General features: G+C 40.0%; 1 protein-coding gene across 12 annotated transcripts in view; it reads right to left on the bottom strand.

Moving 5' to 3' along the window:
• The window catches only part of LOC148833053 (histone-lysine N-methyltransferase 2C-like), a 158107-nt gene that overhangs the window by 40451 nt on the left and 93742 nt on the right, over positions 1-23914 (bottom strand). For all 12 annotated transcript variants that reach the window (XM_088918211.1, XM_088918217.1, XM_088918216.1 and 9 more), the window contains 17 exons: positions 21336-21452; positions 20491-20592; positions 19651-19755; positions 17445-17626; positions 16377-16541; positions 15482-15591; positions 15054-15113; positions 14740-14952; positions 13053-13181; positions 9730-9849; positions 8925-9055; positions 6438-6633; positions 5054-5158; positions 3138-3275; positions 1481-1513; positions 1219-1365; positions 513-663 (listed from right to left, as the gene is read on the bottom strand). In XM_088918211.1, the coding sequence (XP_088774337.1) occupies positions 513-663; positions 1219-1365; positions 1481-1513; positions 3138-3275; positions 5054-5158; positions 6438-6633; positions 8925-9055; positions 9730-9849; positions 13053-13181; positions 14740-14952; positions 15054-15113; positions 15482-15591; positions 16377-16541; positions 17445-17626; positions 19651-19755; positions 20491-20592; positions 21336-21452 (2204 nt within the window). The remainder of the gene's footprint in view (positions 1-512; positions 664-1218; positions 1366-1480; positions 1514-3137; positions 3276-5053; positions 5159-6437; positions 6634-8924; positions 9056-9729; positions 9850-13052; positions 13182-14739; positions 14953-15053; positions 15114-15481; positions 15592-16376; positions 16542-17444; positions 17627-19650; positions 19756-20490; positions 20593-21335; positions 21453-23914) is intronic.

The following is a 23914-nucleotide window of genomic DNA, read 5'->3' as shown; positions in this document are numbered from 1 at the left end:
GATCTATTTAATCATATGGCTGTTTTCAAAACATTAATTTTACAAAACTCTGCAGTTACTACTTTATGCACTGAATTTACGTGACAAGGTATTACAATGCATTCAGATGAAGTTTGACTCTCTTCATTTACATACTGGAAGACAGTATATAAATTGAAGTAAACAGATGACATGATATTCACATCTGTATAGGATTGTTTTTCTTTGAGGATATAAAATTACCATTTCGTAATCTGTTAAATGACAAATTAACTACTCTAGAAAAGGCAAGTTCAGTGCACGTTTTTTTTTCCCCATTGGACTACAGAAATACATAACTTGTCCAAAGATACAAAACCGGCTCCAAAGAAAATCCATAATGATGAAAAGGCACACATCCACCAAAGACAGATTTCAGCGTTTTCCCAAACCGATCGAAATCGCCAGAAACTTCTTGAAACGGGATCCGATGCAGGACGTAGCAAGTCCTTGAGTCGGACAGGACCGCGGAAGCGAGAAGGTCATGAGCCTACCTGGCAGCATCCGGGAAGGGCATGCGATGGATGGGAGAGAAGGTGCCAGGAATGCAGGGCCCGCCCACAGGGTTCATGGGGGCTGTAGGAAAATGGGGGGCTGGACCCATCAGGCCATTCATTACTGGCATTCTTGGAAACATGCCATCTCCTGCAATTGAAAACAGGCTTTCAGAGCGCCGAACACATTGCACGAGAAGCGCACATAAATTAGGCTCAGCGTACAACCCTACAGGCACTGCAGAACCAGGGTTCCGGTTTTCACTCAAGAATTGCTTTGGTGGCAAGAAGTTGGCATCGTCTGATCAACAACCACAAAACCCAGAAGACTCGGCGCAGAGAAAAAAAGGCATTGCAAAAAGAAATTCCCTTCTCCGCTAAGTTTTACTATCTGCATGAAAATCAGATTCTTATTGATTCATCTACTTTAATAACCTCATCCCCCCCGCCACAGGAGTGTCCTTTGATCTTGTGCCGGTTACTCAGAAGCACCCCTTTCACTGACTGCATTGCCTGTCTTGGTGCAGAAAACCCCCAAGCTGAGCTAAAAAATAATTGTAGAATCGAGGAGGTCTCGAAAAACACACAGGATCTGTGTGCACACCTAGAGAATTTATAACAGGACAGATTAGCATCTGACATCAGTGTGCTGGAGTAGTTCGACTATTTCTGTGAAGTCATTGCTGAAAGGGAAGTCTTGACTCACCTGGGTTCGGCAGGGGGATGGGTGGCACTGGTGCGGCAGGTACTGCAGGCGGTGGCGGGGGCGCGGGGTGCGACAGCTGTGGAGGCTGGCTGGTGCTGGGACTCAGAACAGCAGTAAACAGGTCCTCCACATCCTTCCCTTCAAGCTCTGTGCGGTTGGAGATCAACAGCAAAGTTAGCCGCTATCTCGCATCAGAAACCAACCCCCCCCCCCAAAAAAGGCTGCGTCTACAAACGTCAGCACAGGAGAGATTAAAACCAACCTGGGATTTTGTAAAGCTTGCTGAGAATCGCCCCTGAAACAACAAAAAAAGATGTCAGGAATCAACAGCAGCTTTAGGCAAACTGTAAAAAGTAAAATGAATCAAATTTTAAAACGTCAGTTTTAAGGAAAAGGCCTATGATCAATGATGAGACATCTAGGGGTAAAGTTGCTTTTCTTGCATTGCTGTTTTTGCCTTTCTGAAGCTGTCATATTTGGAGTGTGAGCAGTAGCAAAACAAGTCTTATGCAAAAAGTTCATGGTTAAGAGGCAGTGGCTCATATAGAAGAATAATTATGAATTGATAAAGAAAAGCTTATTGAGTAAAATCAGAGTGCTTTTTAAGGATAGGCCAAATCCACAGAAACTAAACGCTTTCTCAATAGTGTCAGGTCACCTCCATTGTAAAGAACAGAAACAAGGGGGCACTTTAAGCTGACTGACACCTGAGCTGCAAGTTTCAACTGAAAAGCAATCAAAACTGATTTATTCTCCACCTTTTCTATTACATAAAAGACCAGTTTGAAACTGCCACCTGCATCTTTATGACATGGTTCACACTGGCCACGTGGGCAGAATGAGAAAGTGCTGACAGTTTTCTCCAAATCGCATCGGGCCATTGAGCCACTAATCTCTTGGCGGACCACAGAAAATGCAGAGATCTACCGCAAGTTCAAATGTAGAAACATGTCCCTCACAGACTACAAGCTTACAGGCAGGTCAGGAAGTCACAAGGGATACCATTTTACCAGCAGCCCAGAGAGGCCTGGCTGACTTGTCCCATCGCTCTCAGTGGAACTGGCCTGCTTTGCTGTTTGGGGATTCCTAGTTACACAGTGACATAAACCAGACCTAACCTCGCAGCACCTGGATCACCGAGCTCAATCCATGCTGGGAGCCAGTATTGCTATTCTAAACTCTTATGTCCCGAAGGGAACCATTTTTAGAAAAAAGCTACATTACATGTGAGCAATTTAAGAGCTACTTCTACACACGATATGGGAAAAAAAAACATTCGGAGATCAGAAACTGTACCTTTCATCTTAAACATCTTTAAAAATAGGAGAAACTGACATTTAAAACACTCTGAAACTGAATTCAGGGTTTGTCCAAACCTAGTTTTATGGTATAGTCCTTGTGGATTTGTAGCCTCAAAAGAAGTAATGATGCCAACAAAAACTAAGCTCCTACTCCTTACAGGACAACTCCCAGGCACTTCCAATTGCCTCAACAAGTGCTCAGAGCCAATATTAGATGAGCTCGGTCAAGGCTAGGCAGGTCTGAATCAGCCAAGCTTCCCATCCAGCTGCGACCCCTGTCCCTTTCAAGTTTCCTGTCAACTCACAGCATTAATTAGGTTGAGCCATGTGCCACACTGGAAGACGCATGCACTTTTAAACAAATATGCAAGTGTGATTCACCAAACTCTTTTCTACTGTACTTAAATGATCAGCACTTATGTCTTGAGTCACGGCAACCGATAAGCTGGGGCCCTTTGGAATGGAAATCTCGCTACTGAGAACAATTCAGCTTCAAGTTAAATACGCTGGAACGTTTAACAGCGTTCTGGAGTCTTGCGAGAGAAAAGACATTTAAGATAAAGAAAGTACCCGTTAATAAAAGCAGGTAGGGGACCAAAAAAAGCTCCTCTGCCTTACCATCAGTGACCATTTTATCCAGTTCGGGACTGAGAATCCCATCCAGTGGTTCCTCGGGCAGGGGGCGCACACTCCGGCCCAGAGTCTGCTGTGGGGCAGCAGACGGATCATCCGCAATGGGAACTATATCCAGTCCAGCTAAAGAGAGCAAAGGAAGCCCAGGTTTAACCTCAGGTGCAGCCCCCAGGACTAGACAAACAACCAAAACACCAAAATGCTATTATTTTTGGAGTGACAGACCAGTCAAAGGGATAGCTAATACATGTGTTCTTGACATGTCTTGACATGCTAGTGAAAACCACACTGCACAGGGGGAGCTGCTCCTTCATCTCTTTCGCCTAATCCAAGCTTTGGAGTGAAAACGTATCGAGTTCTGGCACCTCTTACAAGTGTGGGAATTAGGTTTTAAGAGCTGCAGGCACCAGGAAATTGACATTTCCAGTGTGTTACTATATTTTGTGTGAATCTAAGCAGATAGCAATGTGCAGAAAAAAAAGAAGGAACACCGAGAGCACTTTTCAGCATATCCAGCACAGTGTGGATAAGAGTTCCAAAAACCTGCAAGCATCACACTGCCATGTATTCATAGCCTTATTTCCATCCCTATCTTGCAGAAAATCTAAAGAGAAACTGAAATTGATATTCTATGTTGAGGATTATGCAATAAAAATGTAGACACCTCAGCTGCTAAAATGACCGCTTATGCACAAGCCTTAATTTTGTTGCTGTATTCCAGTTTGATCTGATGAACAAGGTAACATGTTACAGGTTAGGACTAAAAGGAAAATACATTTCACTGTGTGCTACACAAAGGGTTAGCTTCTGCACCTGCCTTATGCAACCTCCCCAGCTAATCAGTTTCCAAAGTCTTGGTTTATAATTAGTAAGACAGAGAACAAGCCATCGGCATATTTTATAAGTTGTAGAAAGCACATCTCGCAATCTGTAGTTCTTCATTCCTGTCCATCAGTTATACTGTTTACATCTCTACTCCACTGGATTAAAACTGACAATCCATAGGACATAAGGCCTTAATAACAACTGATTATACTCAGTTTGAATTTACAATTAACATGGTTCCAAATTACATCTAATGCAAGCTTAAGAACCGTTACGTAATCCTCTTTATTGAGATTTAACACTTAAGTATCTGGAAAAAAGTATAGTGCCAAGAATGTACATACTAAATTATGTCAATATAAATATAAATTATATAAAGCATCTCAATTGACCACATACAGTACAGAACACATTTTCCAGAAACGCTAGTAAAACTCAAGATCATGGAGTGCTATATAATGCATATCGTGCAGTTTATCTTGTACATCAAAACAGAAATTAAAATAAGATCAGAGGGCTACTGAGAAGAAGTGAAAGAAGGAAAGGAACCATGCAAACACTGAGCACAACACACACACGGCAGGATTCTGCGTAGAGCTGGGAGAGCCCAAGAGAGGGTCGACACTACTTCTAGCCATGGTTAGGCCATGGTGTAATCTCTTACCAAATGGAGAGGGAGAGTTCTCGACCTGGAAAGTGCATAAATCAAGACCTACAGGAACCCAAACCAGATAAAACGGATGAATATAACAAAGAAAAAGCAAACTGAACAAAACTGGAAAACAAAAAAACACCAAAAGGGAACCAGTGAAACGGATAAAAAAACGACAGAAAAAGCAAAGAACATTCAGATAAAGCACAAATGCAGTATACTGTGTAAAACGGCAACACACAAATAAGATGCCCAAGCAAGAACAAAATACAATTAAATGGGCAAAAGAATTTAAAAGATGTGACTAAAACAGAAGATGCTTATCACCGATTTAAGACTCTCACGAGAACCCACATGAAGCTGCACAGCCCTGTGGGGAAAGGTATTTTTTTACTGAAACTACCCACAGATGCCCCCTGTATACCTGAATCATCCCCAGGTTTCACCAAGTCATCGGACAGAATTCCCAGGATATCATCATCATTGCTCAGCACTTCCGAAAGGACAGCCAAAGGATCCTCAGAATTGGCTGGAATTTCAAAAAAAAAAATTATGGCAAATAAAATTGATCATTCTGTTATAACCACAGATCGGTTCTAAGTCTGTGGGCGAACACAGTCAACATTTTTGTGTACTATACAGATACTTCTTTCATAAGAACAGCTAAAAAAAAAAAAAGAGGGAGCCATTTAGGCCTTCATGCCAGTTTAGAGTTAGAAGCTTATTGATCGCAGGATCACATCCAGACGTTTCTTGAAAATAAGCCAGGGTATCAGCTTCACCAACACAGCTGGGTAGCATGTTTCACATGTTCACCTCCGTTTATATGAAAAGGTGTCTCCTGTTCTCAGTTTTAAATATGCTTCTCTGTACTTTCAACTAGTGGCCTTTGTTTCGTATTTCACCGTGCAGATATGTAACCAGGTTATTTTATTCCAATATGATAAAAGTTCAGGCAGAACACCTGTTTAATATATTCATATGGTCACAAATGGGTGTGGGATATGCAAGAAGAATTTGTTGGCTTGGCATATGAATGTCTAAATATTTCAGTTTTAAGGCCTACTTTCTCAAAAACATCTATTGATTATAGTAAGATGCACCATTTGCCTTGACAGTAGGGGTTAACCACAGACTTATCTGTAGAGGGCAGGGCAATTACCTGCTATCCAACTATGTTCTATCAGTGAAGTCAGCCGCCATGCAATACCATCAATAAAAAACAGCCACGCATGTGTAATATCTTGATGTAAGACTGCTAGGCTGGAGAGCAGTATTGCTCACATAGTTCTCTTTTGACCGTAAATAGTTTTAAGGAGGTGGGTATCATAAATGCAACCTGCAAAACCCAAGAGTATAAAAATGCAAACCTAAGCATGCCACTTTACACTAAGCCTGAACACGGACAAACTCCCCAGCTGCTGGGAACAAAACCGTTTAGCCAATACAGAAAGTCCAAATTACACATTTGCTATAAACCTACACTATTGGGTTTCTTTTGACCTCATTTCACATAACACTTCCCAAAACAATTCCAATATGAAAGCACTTGCCTTGAAACCCTACAGACAGTTCAGTTACTAAATGGAAGAACAAAAATTTACATTAATATACCATGTGGTTTTCACAGTGAAAAAGATGCTACGTTATAGTATTGCTCTTCCCTATGGATTCACTAAAAGAAATGAGATGTAATTAAAGCTGAAGGGACATCTCAGAAGGAATATCTGTAGCGATATGAGGAAGGCAGGTCAGCTGCTTTGTATTTGTACTTCCATGATCTGATAACTTGGTCTGCTGAAACATACGTTGGGTTGCTCCTTTGGAGGAAATAGCTGTGGTGGCTGCACTTAGTAGCGGATCTGAGGAAGGGTCCAGAAAACTTGTGTTGGCGCTAGGAGGCTTGCTCTCGGCCTGTGTGGGGTCTTCATCAGAGAGATTGCTTTCCAAGTTCAACCGGTTCTGTCGACTCGTGTCCAATAGGTCTTTGCCAAAGAAGGCTTCCTAAAGGAGAAAAGTGAACAAGACAGAATGGATTAGCACTCTAAACAGAGGTACGCGTGATAAGGTGGCACCATAGAAAACCACAATACAACCTGTCACGTTCACAGTTTACATGACGGGTCTGGCTGCTGCAAAACGTAAACCAACTAAAATCAAATCATAGTCTCTGTGTTTGAGCCAGGAAAGGAAAGGAAACAACAGGAATGAGAGTGACAAAGAAACAGAAGTATAAATAAAGAGCACTCTATAGCATGAAGACGCATGGGTTTCTTGTGAAAGCATACTGGCTATCATACTAAAACATTTGTAACTAAGGGGAGACTGTGGTTTCTAATGTTTCTTTATTTTTTTCAGAATATTATTAGAGCCCATGCATTTATTAAGACACACAGTAAGCACATCCTATGAGGATACTTAGACATGACAGTAACGAGCCTGGCATAAAACACACTCCTGTTGCTGGCAGGGAATATCTTGGTTAAGTAAGTTGGTACCAGTTCAGTCTTACAACTTCAACTATCAACGTGACTACTCCCCACTGTGCTAAAACATTAAAAGCCTAATGCGTAGGGATTTAAATAATTGATTAAAGTCATTCCTCTAGTGAGGAACTTTAAGTTTAATTTGAAGCTTGCAGTACAAGGAAACCCATGGTGACAGCAGAGACACTTAAAATATCTGTTATTAAATACAATGAACAAGACTTCCTAATCCTATTAATGTGCTGTTGCGTGATATTTGAGTTCTTTATTCTGGTATAAGCCATCCTGTAAATACAAAGAAAACCAAATGATTTTTTTTTCTCAATCTAGAACAAGTAAAATTAAAATATGATTAAGGGTTTCACATGGGTGGCTCGGAAGCAATTGGAAATAAGATGGAGAATTCAAACCTCTGCTAGTGTCAACATATACAATTTAATGGGCCTGTAAAGAAGAATGTAATGATCTTACAAAAACATAAATTACCGTAAGACTTAAAAAGATTAATGCACTTCACAGACGACACAAACAAAAAAATGACAGGCAAAGCCAGAGCTGGAGTTTCCACTCATCTCTCAAAAAGCACATAACAGCTCCTACTTCCTTAGGGTTGCCTTGCAATGCAGTGTTGTTTAGCCACCTTAAACTATAGCAGATCAACTAAAAACTTGAAATGACTTGCAATAATACACAAACTGTATATATACTGTTACAGCTTTAGGTGACTGAGAAGTATCTTAGATTTTAGATAAATGTTTGTGACACTTGGAAGGGTAAACACTTCTAACTTCAAAGGAGAGAGGATGTTTGCTGAGGTCTGGGGGGTCCCTTGAGCAGAGAGGATTGTAAAGTTTATCTTCCTATACCTAGGTACATCATGGGTTAATGACTGCCAAGGAGCAGGACAGAAACAGACAATAAGATTACATTTGGAGTAAAAGGAGAGGAGAAACAAGAAGCAGGCAACAAAGAGAAGAGAGAGGAGTCCAGAGGAGCTTGCGCCAGGCGAGAGCCCCTACTTCATGATCATCCAAATCAAACCTGACTGGAGCTCAGTATCTGAACCTTGTTAGAGAGAGCTTGCTATTTTGTGTTTTTAGGGAATTTGGGTTTCCTGGGTAAAAGATACCTCAGCTAGAAATGTCTTTCCTGCTTAGGGTGCATTTTTATGAATAGGAAGATACAGTAGGCTCCCATTTGTTCTGTGGCATCCAGGGTGCAGAGAGAGAGATTTAACTGCAGGTTGTTTTATATTTAAGTTAGAAGGCAGTTCTGTAGGCATTACGAGTTTCATTCTTAGTAGCAGTCTGAGGTTTTCTGGGTGACCAAAATGTTAGGCCTCTGAAATGCCTTGTTTGTACATACTGTACATAAAGTAACTTCTGTGTTGTAAGTAATTTGTTGTATCATTGTAATAAATATTTGTTTAACCAAGTGTGCCTGGATTATTACTCCTCTCAACAAAGCTGTGCCAGAGATTAAAGAATTCACGTGCCTCTAATTATACCAGCCTCTCAGGTATTTTGCTAGAAATCCACTTACAAGTTGGGGGTTATAAATAATTGACTAAACCGCTCAGTCAAATCCTGATTTTCACTAGTTTCGTAACAATATATACTTAACAACAATATTCTTTTCACCACAGTTTTTGCAACAGCAAAATTGATACGAAGGATGAATTCCCATATTTGTTGTATTCAAGGTCATAATTACTCTCAAGTGGACAACTCTCAAAAGGATGAAAAAATGGCCAAATTACACGGGAAAATGCACAAATAGTAAAACAGAATGGCTGGATAGATAACACACCTGCAAGTATGTGGGAAATGTCTCCTCCAATTTGTTTTTCTTTTTCCTGTATCGCTTCTTTGCTTTCTCCAGGCACTCTGACCCAGGGACTGTCTCTTCAACTGGAGTGTCAGGCAATTGCTCATTCCAGCCTGACAAGGAAGAAGGTCTTGCTGAAAAGGTATGTCCTACAAACACTTTAAAACTAGGCCCAAAAATTACTACTTTTTTTGGAAAGGTTTTATAGCAATTGCTATGTCCGTTATATAGGTTTTATTTTATTTTTGTAATTTCTCTGAATTTAATTTATAATTTTCTTTCATGAGAATTTTTAAACGTACTATAAAAATATCTTCAAGTATAAATATCTTTTAACTCTGCTGATATATTTAACATTTTAATAAAACACTAAACTGAACCAATTCAATAAAGTGAAAATTTGCATTCCAACATTTTCCCCCCACTTTGCAAGACTGTAAAAAACAAATTTATTGCAAATGACAGCTTTTGTGGATTTTACAGTATTTTAATAAAACCAGCCTTTTTGTTCATTAACTATGTGTGATACAGAAACTGTTAAACCTGTAGGAAACTCATGCAAATCTAGCAACAAACGTTACTTCTGCTTACAGATATCCGAGGTGCTAATATGGCACTATTGTTATATTTAATTAATAAACTATGCTAGTAAATTAATCTCCAAAAATTCAAAACATAAAAATGCCAATACAATGCTATTCTAAGAGTTGAGAGTCAACGACTGTCCCTATCATCCCTACTCCATGTAATTATGATCCCGAACAGAAAGATCTCCCTGCACATCTACCTTCCTCCTTCCCAGCGAGGTTTTCAGACACAGAGCCCGTAGAGTCTTTCCTGGAGAGCGAGCGTTTGGTTTTGCCTTGACCTGTTCGGCTCCTCTGGCGTACCATAAACCCACCAATACCTGTGGAGGCAACGTTTCACATGGTTGGTGTGGAATTGAAGGGAATCGCCAAATTAATGGAGTGTGTCGGACAGTCTAAATTTAATAAAAGCAAAATAAAGTTAAATTGTGTGGGAAAGAAAAAACAAGTCTCATTTTCAATCGCTGATAACATACCAAATCTTCAGACTTTTGCTCACTGTGATCTCCTTTCCTTTAACAATTCAAGTAAAGTCTGCTTGGTGGCTTTCATGCATCAACAAAATCTACAGTACAGGTATCAGGATAACTTTGAAGTCTCTGAACTGTCCATGGGGCATAAGCTACTTCTACAAATCAAGCTACTCATGAAATAGTTTAAAAATTAATATGCTTATTCAGACTACAAAAAGAGGTGACCTTTACCTACTGAATCACACAAAAAAAGAGCATATCCAAGTACAATTTAATAGACAGGTCAAGTTCAGGCCCCACACCTTTTAACCATATACAAAATACAGACATGAAAGAGGTGTTCTAAGGTTGTGTCACAGGCAGGACTTCAAAAACAAAACAAAAAAAAAGAGGTGTGTATTATTTAATTTTAGAAACATTATGGTTTCACCAACATTCTCCTTTCACAAATATATTACACTATAAAAATAAAAAAGATATCTAAAATAATGGAAAAAAGTGAACTAAAAAAGCAACTTTGACTGTTTTCAAAACCACCTTGATAATTCAAACAAACTCTGGCAGCTCAGGGCAAGTCTACAACTTGAAAGAAATCCCACAAAACTGACAGCTCTTTTCCATTACCCTAACCACAAGCTGAGATGCACTGACAAGGGAAAAGCCCCTGCACAGCGAGGAGGAAGGTTATAGATAAAGAAAAAAGATGGACAGTTCACCAGTATCGCATTATCTTTGAAACAGCTGTCCCAGAAGACACCACTCCTAAGCTCTCTTTGAAATTACTTCAAGATCAAGAAGGGAAAATCCCAGTGCATTCTCTCTAACTGGAAGAGAGCAAGCTTATGATCTAAAATCCATAGGACAAATCCCCCTGAACCCTGCTTGCCTTTTTAACTGCACAGCAAATTAAAGTGCTTAAATTCTCCTTTTAAGGCTGTGTCAGTACTTTGACATGTCCATAAACAAAGAAAAAACTTCTGTTCACATTCATTAAATTCAGTTTGTCTTAAGAAAAGTTCATAAATCCATGTCCACACTTTCAGTTGTAGGAGCCTTTAAGCTAGACTGATTTCCTATATCAAACTACTTACTATTACAGACAACAGACAAATCACATTGGTTTTGTAGTATCAGTGTCATTTTCATGTGAGATCATTAAAGAAAAAAAAGTAGGATATTGCAGGCCATGAGCATTCCGGTTTGAGTCCAAGGTGGTAAACAAAAATATTAAAATTGAGGCTCTATATGCCCATTTTTGGCATTTTTCTGAAAAGCTTCTTGAATCAGAACAAGGTGTAGTTTCAAACTTGTGTTACAGTTAGGCTAAAACACAATTTCTGAGTCATTACGCAGGACAGTTAACATTCAACTTTATATGATCAAAACTTGCTCAAAATAAAACTAGTTTTGCCTATAATCAAACTTAAAAGGTATATGCTTTTGTTACATGCTATCACGATAATTAATCTAAAATGATGCTATGTGGAAATGATCACTGATGTAGCCCATGTTCAGAGAAAGAGGCTGCTTCCTGTGATAAAGCCCAATGGACAAAACAGAAAAATTGAAATTTAAATGTCATTCTTTCCCTATGACCCCGAGAGAGAAAAAAACATTGAAAAAAAGTTGAAAGAAAGCATTGCTTCAAAGCTATATAACAACTTACACGCAAATGTGGAGAAAAAGCAACCATCAAGACTATTTCCTGTTGTATTAAAAGGAGCACTTTATATCTCCATCGTCATCTATTAGTGCTTACTGGCAATGCCTTCTGGACTGACATTTTCCAAATGACTCACTCAGGTGAAGAAGTGTGAGATGTTGAATCATTATTGTCAACCCAAGTGAGATGTCAGCCTACTTACTGTAAATTCACTCTTTTAAGATCTTAACTGTTCTCTAGACATTACCTTCTTAAGATGATTATGCCTGTTGTATGAATGCGTATAAATAATGTAGATACACCAGCAATTTACTCATATGCAATGATGGAATCTGAACGATGCACTTTAGTGGCTGTCTTACATGAACAACACTTCTTAAACTGGAAAAGCGGCATAAAACCGCAGAAATGGTTTCTGATCAAATGTAATGCAACAGAAAGCTTATGACAATTTCAACTGACCACTGTCAAAGTGCTTGAAACCTCTAGCTGTAAGAAATGAAGGCACTGCTTCCCCAAATTTTCATTGTCAAGGCTCTCCTTTTTCTATTTTAGCATTCCAGCAACACTAAAAACCATACTGGATATGACAATAACCGTTTCAGAGTGACCCAAACGAATTAAAGGTGTTTGAGAGGGTAGCTGCGTCAATGCGTGCTGGTTACAAAGGAACAAGTAAAGAAGAAACGTTTTAGCTCATGAGCCTTCAAGTCAGAAGTGTTTCAGCTGTAGGGCTGTCTTCAATTTTCCAGCATGGAATTAACCATTACTCCCAACTTTAATCCAAACTAATACAAGCGAGGACAAAGCAGAACTCTTTAAAGGTATGTTAAAAAAATTAATGATGGATAAACCATCTCTCTCACCTGATCAAACTAAAGGTATACCTACCTACTTGAACTACAATTGTATATATTGTATTTGTTAATTCTTTCAACATTAAATAAAAAAGCTTTAAAAAATACACTGCTAAACCTGGAGCTCTACCATATTAAAGACCCACCAAGAATCAGAACTCTAAAAGGCAGTGGGGTTTCCTTACTCCTCAGTGCTTCCAACCCCTTGGTATATCAAATCGCCTGCATGGCCAGTTGAGCATCAGGGTCTGCAGATAAACAAAACAGCAACCACCACAAACTGACGCACTGTGTTCAGATTTTTTTCCTTCGTCGCAACTGTATCCCCTCTGCGACGAGGGCTGCTCGATTTAACGAAATGGCAAAGCGCCGCCTAACCGCATTTTTGGGGGAAGCCAAGACGATCTATTTTGAGGCACGGAGGCTCCGGCTAAAAAAGTGCAGCACTGCAGACAGCATTTAGGATCTGAAGTGCGCACTGCACTATTTCACAGCCCAGCGGAGCTGTCTTTTCCAATCAGATCCCCTACCGGGTCGGTACGGTTTCCTCTTTCTCTTCTTGATTCCATCAGCTCCTTCGGCTCCCTTGGAGTCGTCATCTGCAGGCTCCCGCTCAGGGCTGGAATCAGACTTTCCATCACAGTCTAAAAGGTCTCCTTCTGCAAATGGAAAAGAAGTGTTGCATAAGCAACCCAGACCTTTTTATTCTCATAAATACGAATCAGGTGCCATCAGCCATTCTGAGCTGGGAGGGGAAAAAAAAAAGATCCTTAAAAGCTAGCATTATGCAGGATTAACTCGCTGAAGAGTATTAAAAATGTAACGAAGCCTCATTTAAAAACCATCACAGAAATACCTCTTTACACCTTAAAAAAAAAAAAGCTAGAGACAGGTACCATTAGAAAAAAAATTAAAATCTAGAAGTGCAACTCAAGGTTGGGACTAAATCACCCACCAGCGACTTTGAATAATAACTCAATGACTTTTTTAAACTTTTTTTTAATCATATCTTATCTTGGAAAACAATACCCCCAAAAAAACTATAACAGTACCTGATGAACGTCTGGCTAGTAAGAGGCTTAAGGAGTTAACCGGTTCGTTGTGTAAAATTCAGCCCGACTCCTGCCTTACCTACCAGGGCCCTGGATTGATGGATGTGGTAGACATTAATTCAGCTGTGTGCTGCTAGTCTATCATCATAGAAATGTCAAAGCAGGTATAATTTGCTGACTGCGAACTGTTTTCAAAGCAGCAACTTATCTTCCTTCCCATACCAATCACATTACTAAATGGTTATTTCCCACGGATGTTTTTTCCTTCTGTCAGACAGCTCTGTTACAGTCCGACAACTCTTCCATTTTCTTTTATATGTTTTAAATTTCACTTATTTAAATTGTATACCCCAAGAAAAGGTTTTGGACAGAAAGCACTGGACACTGCAATAATAGATATCTGTACATAAGCGATAGGTATCTAATGAATGTTCCATTTCAAAACAAAAAAGATGCTTCATGAATAAAACAATATCAATAATTGAAGTCTAACAAACAGACCAGTATCCAAAGTCTGCAACAGATATTAAACATTGAATGCTATTTTGTTGAGTCTGAAAATCAATAAGTTACAACGAGAAGAGAGGCAAACAGAAATTCTGCACTGAAGACAGGGTTTGAAAGGTGATATTTTAAATTGATCCCACAAGGTCAAAGATATAGAAAAACACGAAGCTTATTCAGACCACCATAACAGTTAACGACAGTCAATATAATAAAATGGATAAAGAAAATAACTTCATACATTATTAACAAAATATTTCAAGTACATTTTTTATGGGTTCTAATGTAGTTTTGCTTTTTTGGAAGGGGTGAATTTTTAATAATTTGCCATTCTACAGATCTACAAAACTATGGCCAGCTAACGATGGGACCTGCTTGCAGCATCACAGGGTGTTTGCCATGGGATATGGCATTCATCCTCAAATACTCAGTCACCACAGGCTATACCACACAGGGCACTAAGCATTCAGCCAACTAGCAGGAAGAACAAGCTCTCCTTTGCAACGCTGGTTTAGTTTAGCAGAGGCACATTTGCATCTTTAAAGACTTAAAATCCCAGCCCCAGATAAACCTTTGAGCAAGATGAAACGATGGGCTTCCGACCGCCATAAAGAAACCTGTCCAGATCCAAAAGACCAGCGTTTAAAAAAAAAAACAGTACCTCGGCTGTCATCCATGTCCCCATCCCTGGAGTGCTCAGACTGGGGGTCTGGGGGCGTCTGCAGCACCGCCACGCTGTTCTGGTTGATGATCTTCAGTTTCAATTTGGGTTTCGGCCTTTTCCGCCGCGGGGCCATCACCGAAAGGCTCTGCAGTTGGGACAGTCCCAACTCCGTCAGACACACCCCATCTTGGGTGTATGTCTTAGGTGGGTCTGGAACAACAAAATGACAGCAAACAAGTTAGAACAAAAAAAGCTCAAGGCAACCAAGAGAAAATCAAACCTAGGCTCGGAGAGTCCAGGTGTGTTCTCACCCTGTTCCTTCATTTTTGTCACAATCTGTGCCAAGATCGGGGATTCGCTGCCTTCCATGCCTGTGGCCAAAAATACGCATTTGTTAACGTAATGTCCAGTTGAACCGAACTGTAACTCCAGCATTGCTTTTGCATAAAGCTAAATAACAAATGGTTCTTTGATGCCTAATAAGTTATAAAGCATTAGAACAAAAGAGCTTTTTAATAGTATTAATCCCAATTTAATGACAAATTGTTCACTGGATTTTGTACACCAATCCCCCACTAAGATTCAGGCTACAAACAGAAGTCTTTTTTCAATCCGTTCGCCCACAAAATGCAAGGTTGTGAAAGGGGGGTATAACTGCAGCAAAAAACAATGTCAATACAATAAAAGCATAATCAGCCAGCTTCTAAAATAAAGAATAATCTACATTTCTGGCCCTTACCCTGGCATGGTGTCATCCGTGCTCTGCACATGGTACAATCAAAGCTGTTATCTGCTGCGTTTTCCACTTCCTCCTCAGTGTTCAGGTTTTGGCATGAGGCGTGAATCCACCTGAGGGGGCAGAAAGAAACCAGAATCAGAAAGAGCAGCTCATCAATGGATAAGACACTGGTGCCCCTGTAAAACTGAGCTGGGCCAAACACACACCTGAAGCAGCATTTCCATCAGACTGTGAAATGCACTCTAGGTACCTGTGCAGTGGAGATTCATTGATGCTGCTGCAGGTCATTTCTGAAAGCTGATAAATATGTAGCTTTGCTCTGTGTCACTACAACAGTGAGGGAATGTGTTAATATGGCATATTGAGTGTGCAGAAAGGACTGTATGAAATATAGGCCAGTGTAACTGAAAAACCTGTAAACTGCCAACAATTTATCGATTGTCTAATGACTTTACAAATGACTTCAGGGCAGCACACAATCAATTGAACCAAAACAAAACATAACCTGAAATGCATTTTTGGACGTTTGCAGCTGTTCACTTTTCACAAAATAGGCAGCACCGTGGTTCAGCTTAAGCCCTGTTGTATGCCATCTGGGAAAAAAGCTCATTTCAAAACCACAACCTCAGTTTAATTTAAAGGTAAACCCTTTTTGTTTCAGATTTACAGCTGTATAACTAAACCTTAGTTTTAAATTTCAACCCAAAACAAAAGCACTCCTGGAGGAAAAGAAAACTAAAAACGAAACCAGAGACTGCGTGTCTGCGTTTCGGCCGCGGAGCTCAATGGAGGGAGAGAAGGAAGCAGTAAGGGGGGACGCAGTGTGAAAACTGCCTGTGACGGTGGCGGTCTTCAGCTTTAAGAGGTTGCGGGGCTCTGTTCACTGCGGCCCCACCTGTCGCACTGACGGCACTGCACAATGAGTTCGTCCTCCCGATAATTCCGGCAGCAGACTGGGCAGACAGCCAGGCTGGCGCAGGGAGCACACTGCGTGTAATTATTCTGCCACTCACACCTCAGGCCTGGAGACGTGGCACCGCAGTTCGTGCAGGAAACACACCTGCAAAAACAAAAGGCGGCAGCGTTAATATTCAATCAGCTGAAAACAAACACAATGTCGAAAAAAGAATAAAACATCCTCCAGTCATGCGCTATGGTCTAGCTAGCTCTCAAGATAAACAACTCTTGAACATATAGCACCATCCATTATGTTCATTACAAAGAGGCTCTCTCATTTTCAATGTTTGTGTACAGCTGCATTAATTTCCTAATAGTGCTCTACTACATTAAAATGAGCACTGAAAAACTGTGAAAATGTCCAGCTTCTACCTGCAACACCTGCATGTCTGTGATAAGCATCTGTGTCAGGCCCTGCACGATGCAAGAGGCCAAGCTACCAGCTTGAAAATCAAGATAAACATGTAACGGTCACACCCGGAGGAAGACTACATCAGTTTGCATTCTAAGACTACTGAACTTCATTTCAGGTAGAATGAAATTGCAAGGAGTGAACACAACTGTGGAGTGTTATCTACAGTTTTTACTTTTGGATGTCTTTTAATGCTGACAGTGAAAATGAGCTAAGGTTACATCACTACTTTCAGCATTAACTCAATAACCAAAATCAAATTCTCATGAACAATTAAAAGCAAAACAATGTGAGAAATAGGCAAAAAAAGAAATATAAATGACATCCCTAAAAACCTACACTGAAAACAGAAGTTTGCTGAAGATCAAATTTCTCCCCAAATTGGATTTACTCGTACTGTAAAACTGCCAAACGTTCTTGGGAAACATTAAATCATTCAGAATATAAATAAGGATTATATCTGGGATTTCAAAAAGAAGAAGAAAAACATGGGGAAATCCTTTTATATCTCGTTTGAAAACAGCTGCTAAATCCTAGCCAGAGATAGACGGAGAGCGGACGTCGCCGCGCGCCGGCCAGGGCGCCAGCTCTCACCACTTGCACTTCCAGCTGCCCTTGGGCACCGTCTGCAGGGGCGGGTCCAGGCAGTAGGTGTGGTAGCTGATGTCGCAGTCGTCGCACAGGAGCAGCCGCCCGGGGTCGGTGGCCTTCCCACAGGCCTCGCACACCGTGCACTCCAGGCAGCGCCAGCCCTTGCTCAGCACGACCTTCGTGATCTGAAAGCAGCGAGCACAGACGGGTGAACGCCTCCCCTGCTCACAGCTGGAAGGGGAATGAGAAACCCAGCACAGCCTTCCAGCGGTATTATTTCACTGGTGCCTTGATTTAAGATGACTTGGAATGATAACAGTGTATTAAATCTTAAGCTGTACACAGAAATTCGAGGTAGAGCAGTTTAGTTGTATTATGGTATCCTACATTCCTCTAAAGTGCGGCACAAAAGCATTTTAAACTTCTATGCCTGACATTACAACTATATTCCGCACAAAAACCGAAAGGTATTACCGATATCTTTCTAAAATCAATGTTCAAGATGCCAAAAGTCAGAAAACTTTAAAAAACGGCTCTTCTGCTGCAAGAAAAGAACACTCCTTTTTTTCTAAAAGTAAATAAAACATAAAAAAAAATTATGGCAATAAAATTAGTTTGACTAAACATGTTACTTTTATTTGCATTTGCATAAAACATTCATTTCTGGGCCTTGCATATGCACACTTGTGCACTCTATGACCTTGACAAACAATGTTCAAATGTCACACAACATTACCCCCTGAATTCTGTACATCTTATTTTTACAACAAAGCATTCAACTAATTAGCAAACACAGAAGTGTTTTTTTTTTCCAGTAAATAACGCTTAACTTATGGATACTGTACGTGCCAACTGGATGACATGAAACCATTAAGCGTCAATCACTCCCTTTGTGGTGTTCTTCCAGTGCCTTTTATATTCAAAGTGCTGACTGCTAATGCTTAATTGGTGTTTTACGAGCTTGCAAAACTAAGTCATCTCTAACAGAATTTAATCTTCCACAACTATTAGCTTCTATCACTGCACATTAAAATGTCTTAAAAATTAACTGCACTATTAACTGTCAATTATGTTTGACAAGCGATTGGATGGCATGATTAAAATTAAATGAAGTCTTCAGCATATCAAGCTAGATGAGGCTCCCCACTTTTGAAGTATCGATGGGAACTGGTTTTTATTTGTGTGCCGCAACACTTAAGGTGCTGAACCCCTTTATAACCATTACTCACATTTCCAACAGCAAACAGTACAGTATTCCGCACTGTGGGCCGAGTTGTAGTACGGTTCAAATGAATGCTAACGTCTTGTAAAAACGAAGACTGACGCCATCATAAAACATCGCAGCGGGTAACTGCTTCTTCAAAACAAATTAACTGAATTTGTCTTGAGATTCTGGGGGCTCCCGAGTGGCTCAATCAGTGAAGGCTCGTGCCTGAGGAGAGGCTGATGTCTATGACCCCGCGTCACGGGGTCATGCCAACCTGCCAACTGTCACTGGGATCATGGGAACAAGGCGGGGTGGGATGATTCTCCAGGGCGCTCTCAACTCTCGGCGGCCCCGGCGGGTACAGTGTAGCCCGCGCTGCGCTACAAGATGAGTGGCTTGACGTGGGCCTCTTAGAAGAGTCGGCCTGAAAGTCGCCATTAGCCCCTGCGGGCAGCAGCAGGGCTCACAGCTGGGAGCCAAGATGTGGAAAAAAACAAATGGCTGCTCCAAATTGAGTGAGTTTAATTAATAACAATCGATTTAAATTAATTGGCAATGACAACTGGCATAGGTATAATTAGGCATGGCTTCCAATTCTTTGATGTTTTTCTTATTTCAAACTTAATCGCTAAAAAGCAATTTATTAAAATGGCAAAATTCATAAAAAGTAATTAGCAATATAAGTCATAATATTAGAAGTTACGAGTTATTTCAAAACATTGGAGAGCTCTTTAAGGATAACTGAAATACTTCCAGTATGCACATATTTAATGCTGTGCCTTACTGCATGACTCCAAGCTGCGATTTTGATATGCAGGGTCTGAAGATTTGCCATCCCAAATATACAGTAAGTGTGGGATTACAAACTCTTGCTGAAAGGTGCTCACCTCTGTTCAGTAGAGAATTTCTTGGTTAAGAGCTAAAAAAAAATTTTTCATTTGGATTTTAAAAAAAGATCAGCTTTTTATACAACCACAAAAAGTCCTGGGGCAGTTGTCTTACCTTAATACTGACACAATACGGATGGTAACACTGGCCACATTGGGAACAAGCCAGGAGTCTCCCCTCTGCTCCCTGCCCGAAACTTCCACAGACGACACACATGTCCTGAAATAAAGACGTGCATTAACACACGGCCGAGTAATCTTCCTTTTCATTTGCCGAGACCTCTTTGTGAAACATGGCCATCAGGTCTACTCTCTTGCCTTGCACACGCTGCTGCGGTCAGTGTAACAATGCCAAAAGAAGTGGAGCACAGAATTGTACCATAAAAATGAAAACGCAATGTGTAACGAAAGCCTGCAAATAGAAAATGAGTAAGATTAGGCACATTTCATACAGTAAAATACATAAACATTTGCAAGGCACTAATTATTAATTATTATGGTAAACAATAGCTATGATATTAGAAAAGCTAAAAAGGGAAACAACATAAAAACTAAAATGTAATTAAGTGCTTATGTCTTCCTACAGCAAGACTACTGCTCACAAAGATACCGCATGCATCGCAGGCAAGGGTTTCACAGCCCTTAATAAGCTTCTCTCCAAACTACAACACGATGGCAAACATCTTCCAGTGTCAGTGATTAAATTATAACTCATGACAAAAGTAATAATACTCTCAGGGGTTCAGCTCCCCTGGCACAAGGGATGTGAGTTTCCATAAAAGAAACCAAAATTTCAAGCGGGAAAAAAGCTTACAAATAATAATTAGGTTTCTCCAATTAACTGCACACAGATACCCAAGACAGTGAAAGCCAAGCTCTGCCTTTTGTTGCTGCTATCACACAAGCAAATACTTGCAACTTGTTAGCATTAGACAAATGAGCAAAGAGACCTCACCTGTTTCAAAGTGAACCTGTCGCTGCTGGAGAACAAAACAACTGTGTTGTGCATCGAGTTTTCTTCCTCATCCTTTACAGAATACGTTTCTGTGAGGTTCACCTAAAAAGAAGCAAAAGGAGGAACAGAAAGTGGGCTCCCAGGATGTAGGTCAGCATATGGTACCACAACAGGCTCGATTCCCTACTTGAATTTTCTAGACAAGATGCAGCAGGACAGAACAGCGGTTACTGTACATTAGCTGTTTGAGATGTACACAAAGTTAATGGTTTCATGATCAATATACTGTAAACTCACATTCAATGATTAAAGCCTGGACTTAATAATAAATCTGAATTAAAGAGAAACAACTGATGAGACTTTGGTCAAACAAAAGTACTAATTTGTAAATGGTCAAGAGTCTGAAAATCAAAGCCAATGAGTTAAAGACAGATCTCAATTCTACTGTAAACAGATCTACTGTAGTATCTACTGGGAGTTGTCCCATTTGAATTTTGTATTGTGAAAACTGTTTATAAAGCTACTGAGCAGACAACCTTACTGGCAATAACACTGCAAACCCAAAGGGCTCTTGCACCAGTGTCCACCAGGGAAGCATGGTAAAGATTACAGGCAAAGATAATAGGTACAATGTGCAAATACAGCTCTGGCCTGCGCTGTCATTGATCATGGGAGCCTGTTCCCCTTATTTCATTTTAAGGTGTACAAGAACATTGCTCTGGGAGGGGCGTGCGGGCACAACTTTTATGATCCAGCTGCTTCAAAAAGCCCAATATTCAGGAAACCCGTTTAATGTGCACTGAAACAACCAAAAAAAAGCATTAAAACTGGGGTGAGAAACATACTCCAGGTGTTATAACTGGGCCAATTCCATTCTTCATCTTTGAACGGCCTCTTCCTCCTCGCCCTGAAAGGCTAGCACCCCTTGGCCTCCTCTTCCCTGGAAAGCCTGATCCACGGCCCTGTTGAAAAGACCAGAGTTCAGCACTTTAGGACTTTGGCCTAGTCAGCCTGCCTAGAGTTAGACCCTACAATGTAACCAAAGCAAAAAAAGAAAACAAAACATTAGGTCTGGTAAACAGCAAGGCCTCCTCCCAGCAGGGTGACTGATCTGATGCAGCAGTAATCTCCACAACCTCTCTGCCCCTCCCCAACCATCCAAATTATTGTCCGATGCCCATCTGTCTCTTCACCATCACGTTCCACCCAGTCTGAACGCTCCCCAAGCTGTTCACTAATACCCAAAAGTACAGCCCTCCTGTACATGTTTACAGATGCTTATGAGATAAAACGCCAGAACCTAAAATAGTCTCTGCTTGAATATGCAATATTTTAATCTTTGTTTTATTGAACACTCTTCAGAGAGAAACGCATCTCACAATGTACTATCTTCTTAACTCCCTTATGAGGGATCTAAGCTAATCCAAGAACTCTACAACAAAATACTACAGAGTTAAAAAAATTAATTGTTTAATAAAAGGCCCTGGAAAGCTCCCTTGTGGTAAAGACAGGCTTATCAGAACAGGGTTGTATTTTTCTGAACAGCCTTCTAAACTGGTTTGGAGGTTCAATACTATATTGTCAGTGCTGTTTTAGCTGCTGAATAAATGAGGGAGGAAGTCCATTGGGGGTCAAATGAGCATGAAAGAGAGAAAAATGGTCAAAGCCATAGAAAAGTTCTAAAGGAAAAATGTTATAAGCGTTTCTGCAAAACTATAGCCTGGCTAGAAAATAAATGTTATACGGATGTTTAGCAATTACATTAAATGTTTAAAACATTTTCAGGAAGTTTACTGAACATTTAACATTTAACACTCTCATGCTTGCTAATTGATTAAGAAATGCTCCAATTGTTACTGCCCCACTTATTTCTGAGATGCTTTTAACATCATGAAGCTCTCTGAAATGTTCTGTACAGCAGTCTCACTGAAAACAAAGATTGTGATCACTGACAATTTTCAAACTTTGACGTATGCTTAACTAGGAAGGTGTTGATGTGTTTGGAAACAACCAAATGTTTGACTGACAGGCAAACCTATATTTTTTAGTTATGATTTAGACATTTATCTTTCACAAAAAAGCATGGAACAGTGGTTTACAGTCTTAACTATAACTTCTACATAGCAAATGGCTCTGCTGCTCATAATTTAAACTTAATAATTAATAATTTAATCTGATCATTTCTTTCAGTTACAAATACAAATGTGAAAATTTGTAAAACATTCTCACTATTTGTTAATACTACCTTCAACGGCCACTATTTACTATTGCCAATTTGACTTGGCTTGGCATTGTCACAGTGTTTGCATAGCAAGGCTAAAATATAAAGTGCTATGTCAATTACATACTTTCGGCCATTCTTGTCCATCACAGGCTTCATAATTCAAACCATTACCAATGTGTTATAATAGATTTTAAACGAGGAAACTGCCCTGAATGTTCCATGTCATCTTGGAACAAAAACTTTAACCTGAAATATTAATCTCCTTCCATACAGCTCCTTCCTGCAAGATCCTTTCCTTTCGTCAGTGTTATCTATGTATACCTCACTGATTCACAGTGTCTACTAACAGAATCGTACAATTCCAAGAGTAACTGCAGCCAAGAAGAGAAAATAATTACCGTGAGGCTAGAATGGAAGTGCATTTTTCTCTCAGTCAATTAAACAGCACAAGTGTCTGTTAACAGGCTTGCTGACATATTTGTCCAATACAAACTTATTTCTGGATATTGTGAGAGAGGTTTTCTGCAGTTTATGGGAGAAAATCTCATATGACCACCTCCTAAAGTTTCACCAGCTATGCTCTGTAGCATCCCGCTAAATACCGAAGCTGTTCCATGCCCACTTCTCTTTCACTTTCTTGCCAAACCCAGAAGCACGTCTTTTGGTTCTTTTTATGGGAATTCTGTCCCATTATCACAGAGATGGGAAAGCTCTTCATGATGTGTTAATGGAAGGTAGAGCAGTATAATGCAGCTAACAAACTCTATCAAAGTTCTTATCAGGGCAATCCCAACTTAAAACTTTTGAGCAAAGAATGTTAACTTCACCCATTCCATTTCCACACTTTCGCTGGACCTGTTTTTTTTCTATATAGCTCCAGGATGGTCATGACACATACCAGGTGACCGTTTTCAATTATCCATGCAATTTGTTCTACAGGGACCCTCCAAAATTAAGAAATAATGGCAATTATTTTCAAATATTCAATTGTGATTATATATATTATTGTAGTATTTGTCTTTCCATTCTCTAAATCGTGTTTATCTTAAAGTTTCATTTGATAACACAACCGGGAGTGGTACCATTTATCAACTGTTGCTACGGTAACATGTGTCTCACCTTTAAACTGCTGGAAAATATACCTACCTTAGCACTACAGGAAAAAAACTGGAACACCTCCATCCAATGAAAGATTTCCTG

The sequence above is a fragment of the Atractosteus spatula genome, chromosome 6 (genome assembly GCF_055471065.1).
Source record: "Atractosteus spatula isolate fAtrSpa1 chromosome 6, fAtrSpa1.hap1, whole genome shotgun sequence".
NCBI classification, from domain to species: Eukaryota; Metazoa; Chordata; class Actinopteri; order Semionotiformes; family Lepisosteidae; genus Atractosteus; species Atractosteus spatula.
Note: the sequence above shows the minus strand (reverse complement) of the source record. Positions and strands in the feature narration are given on the sequence as shown.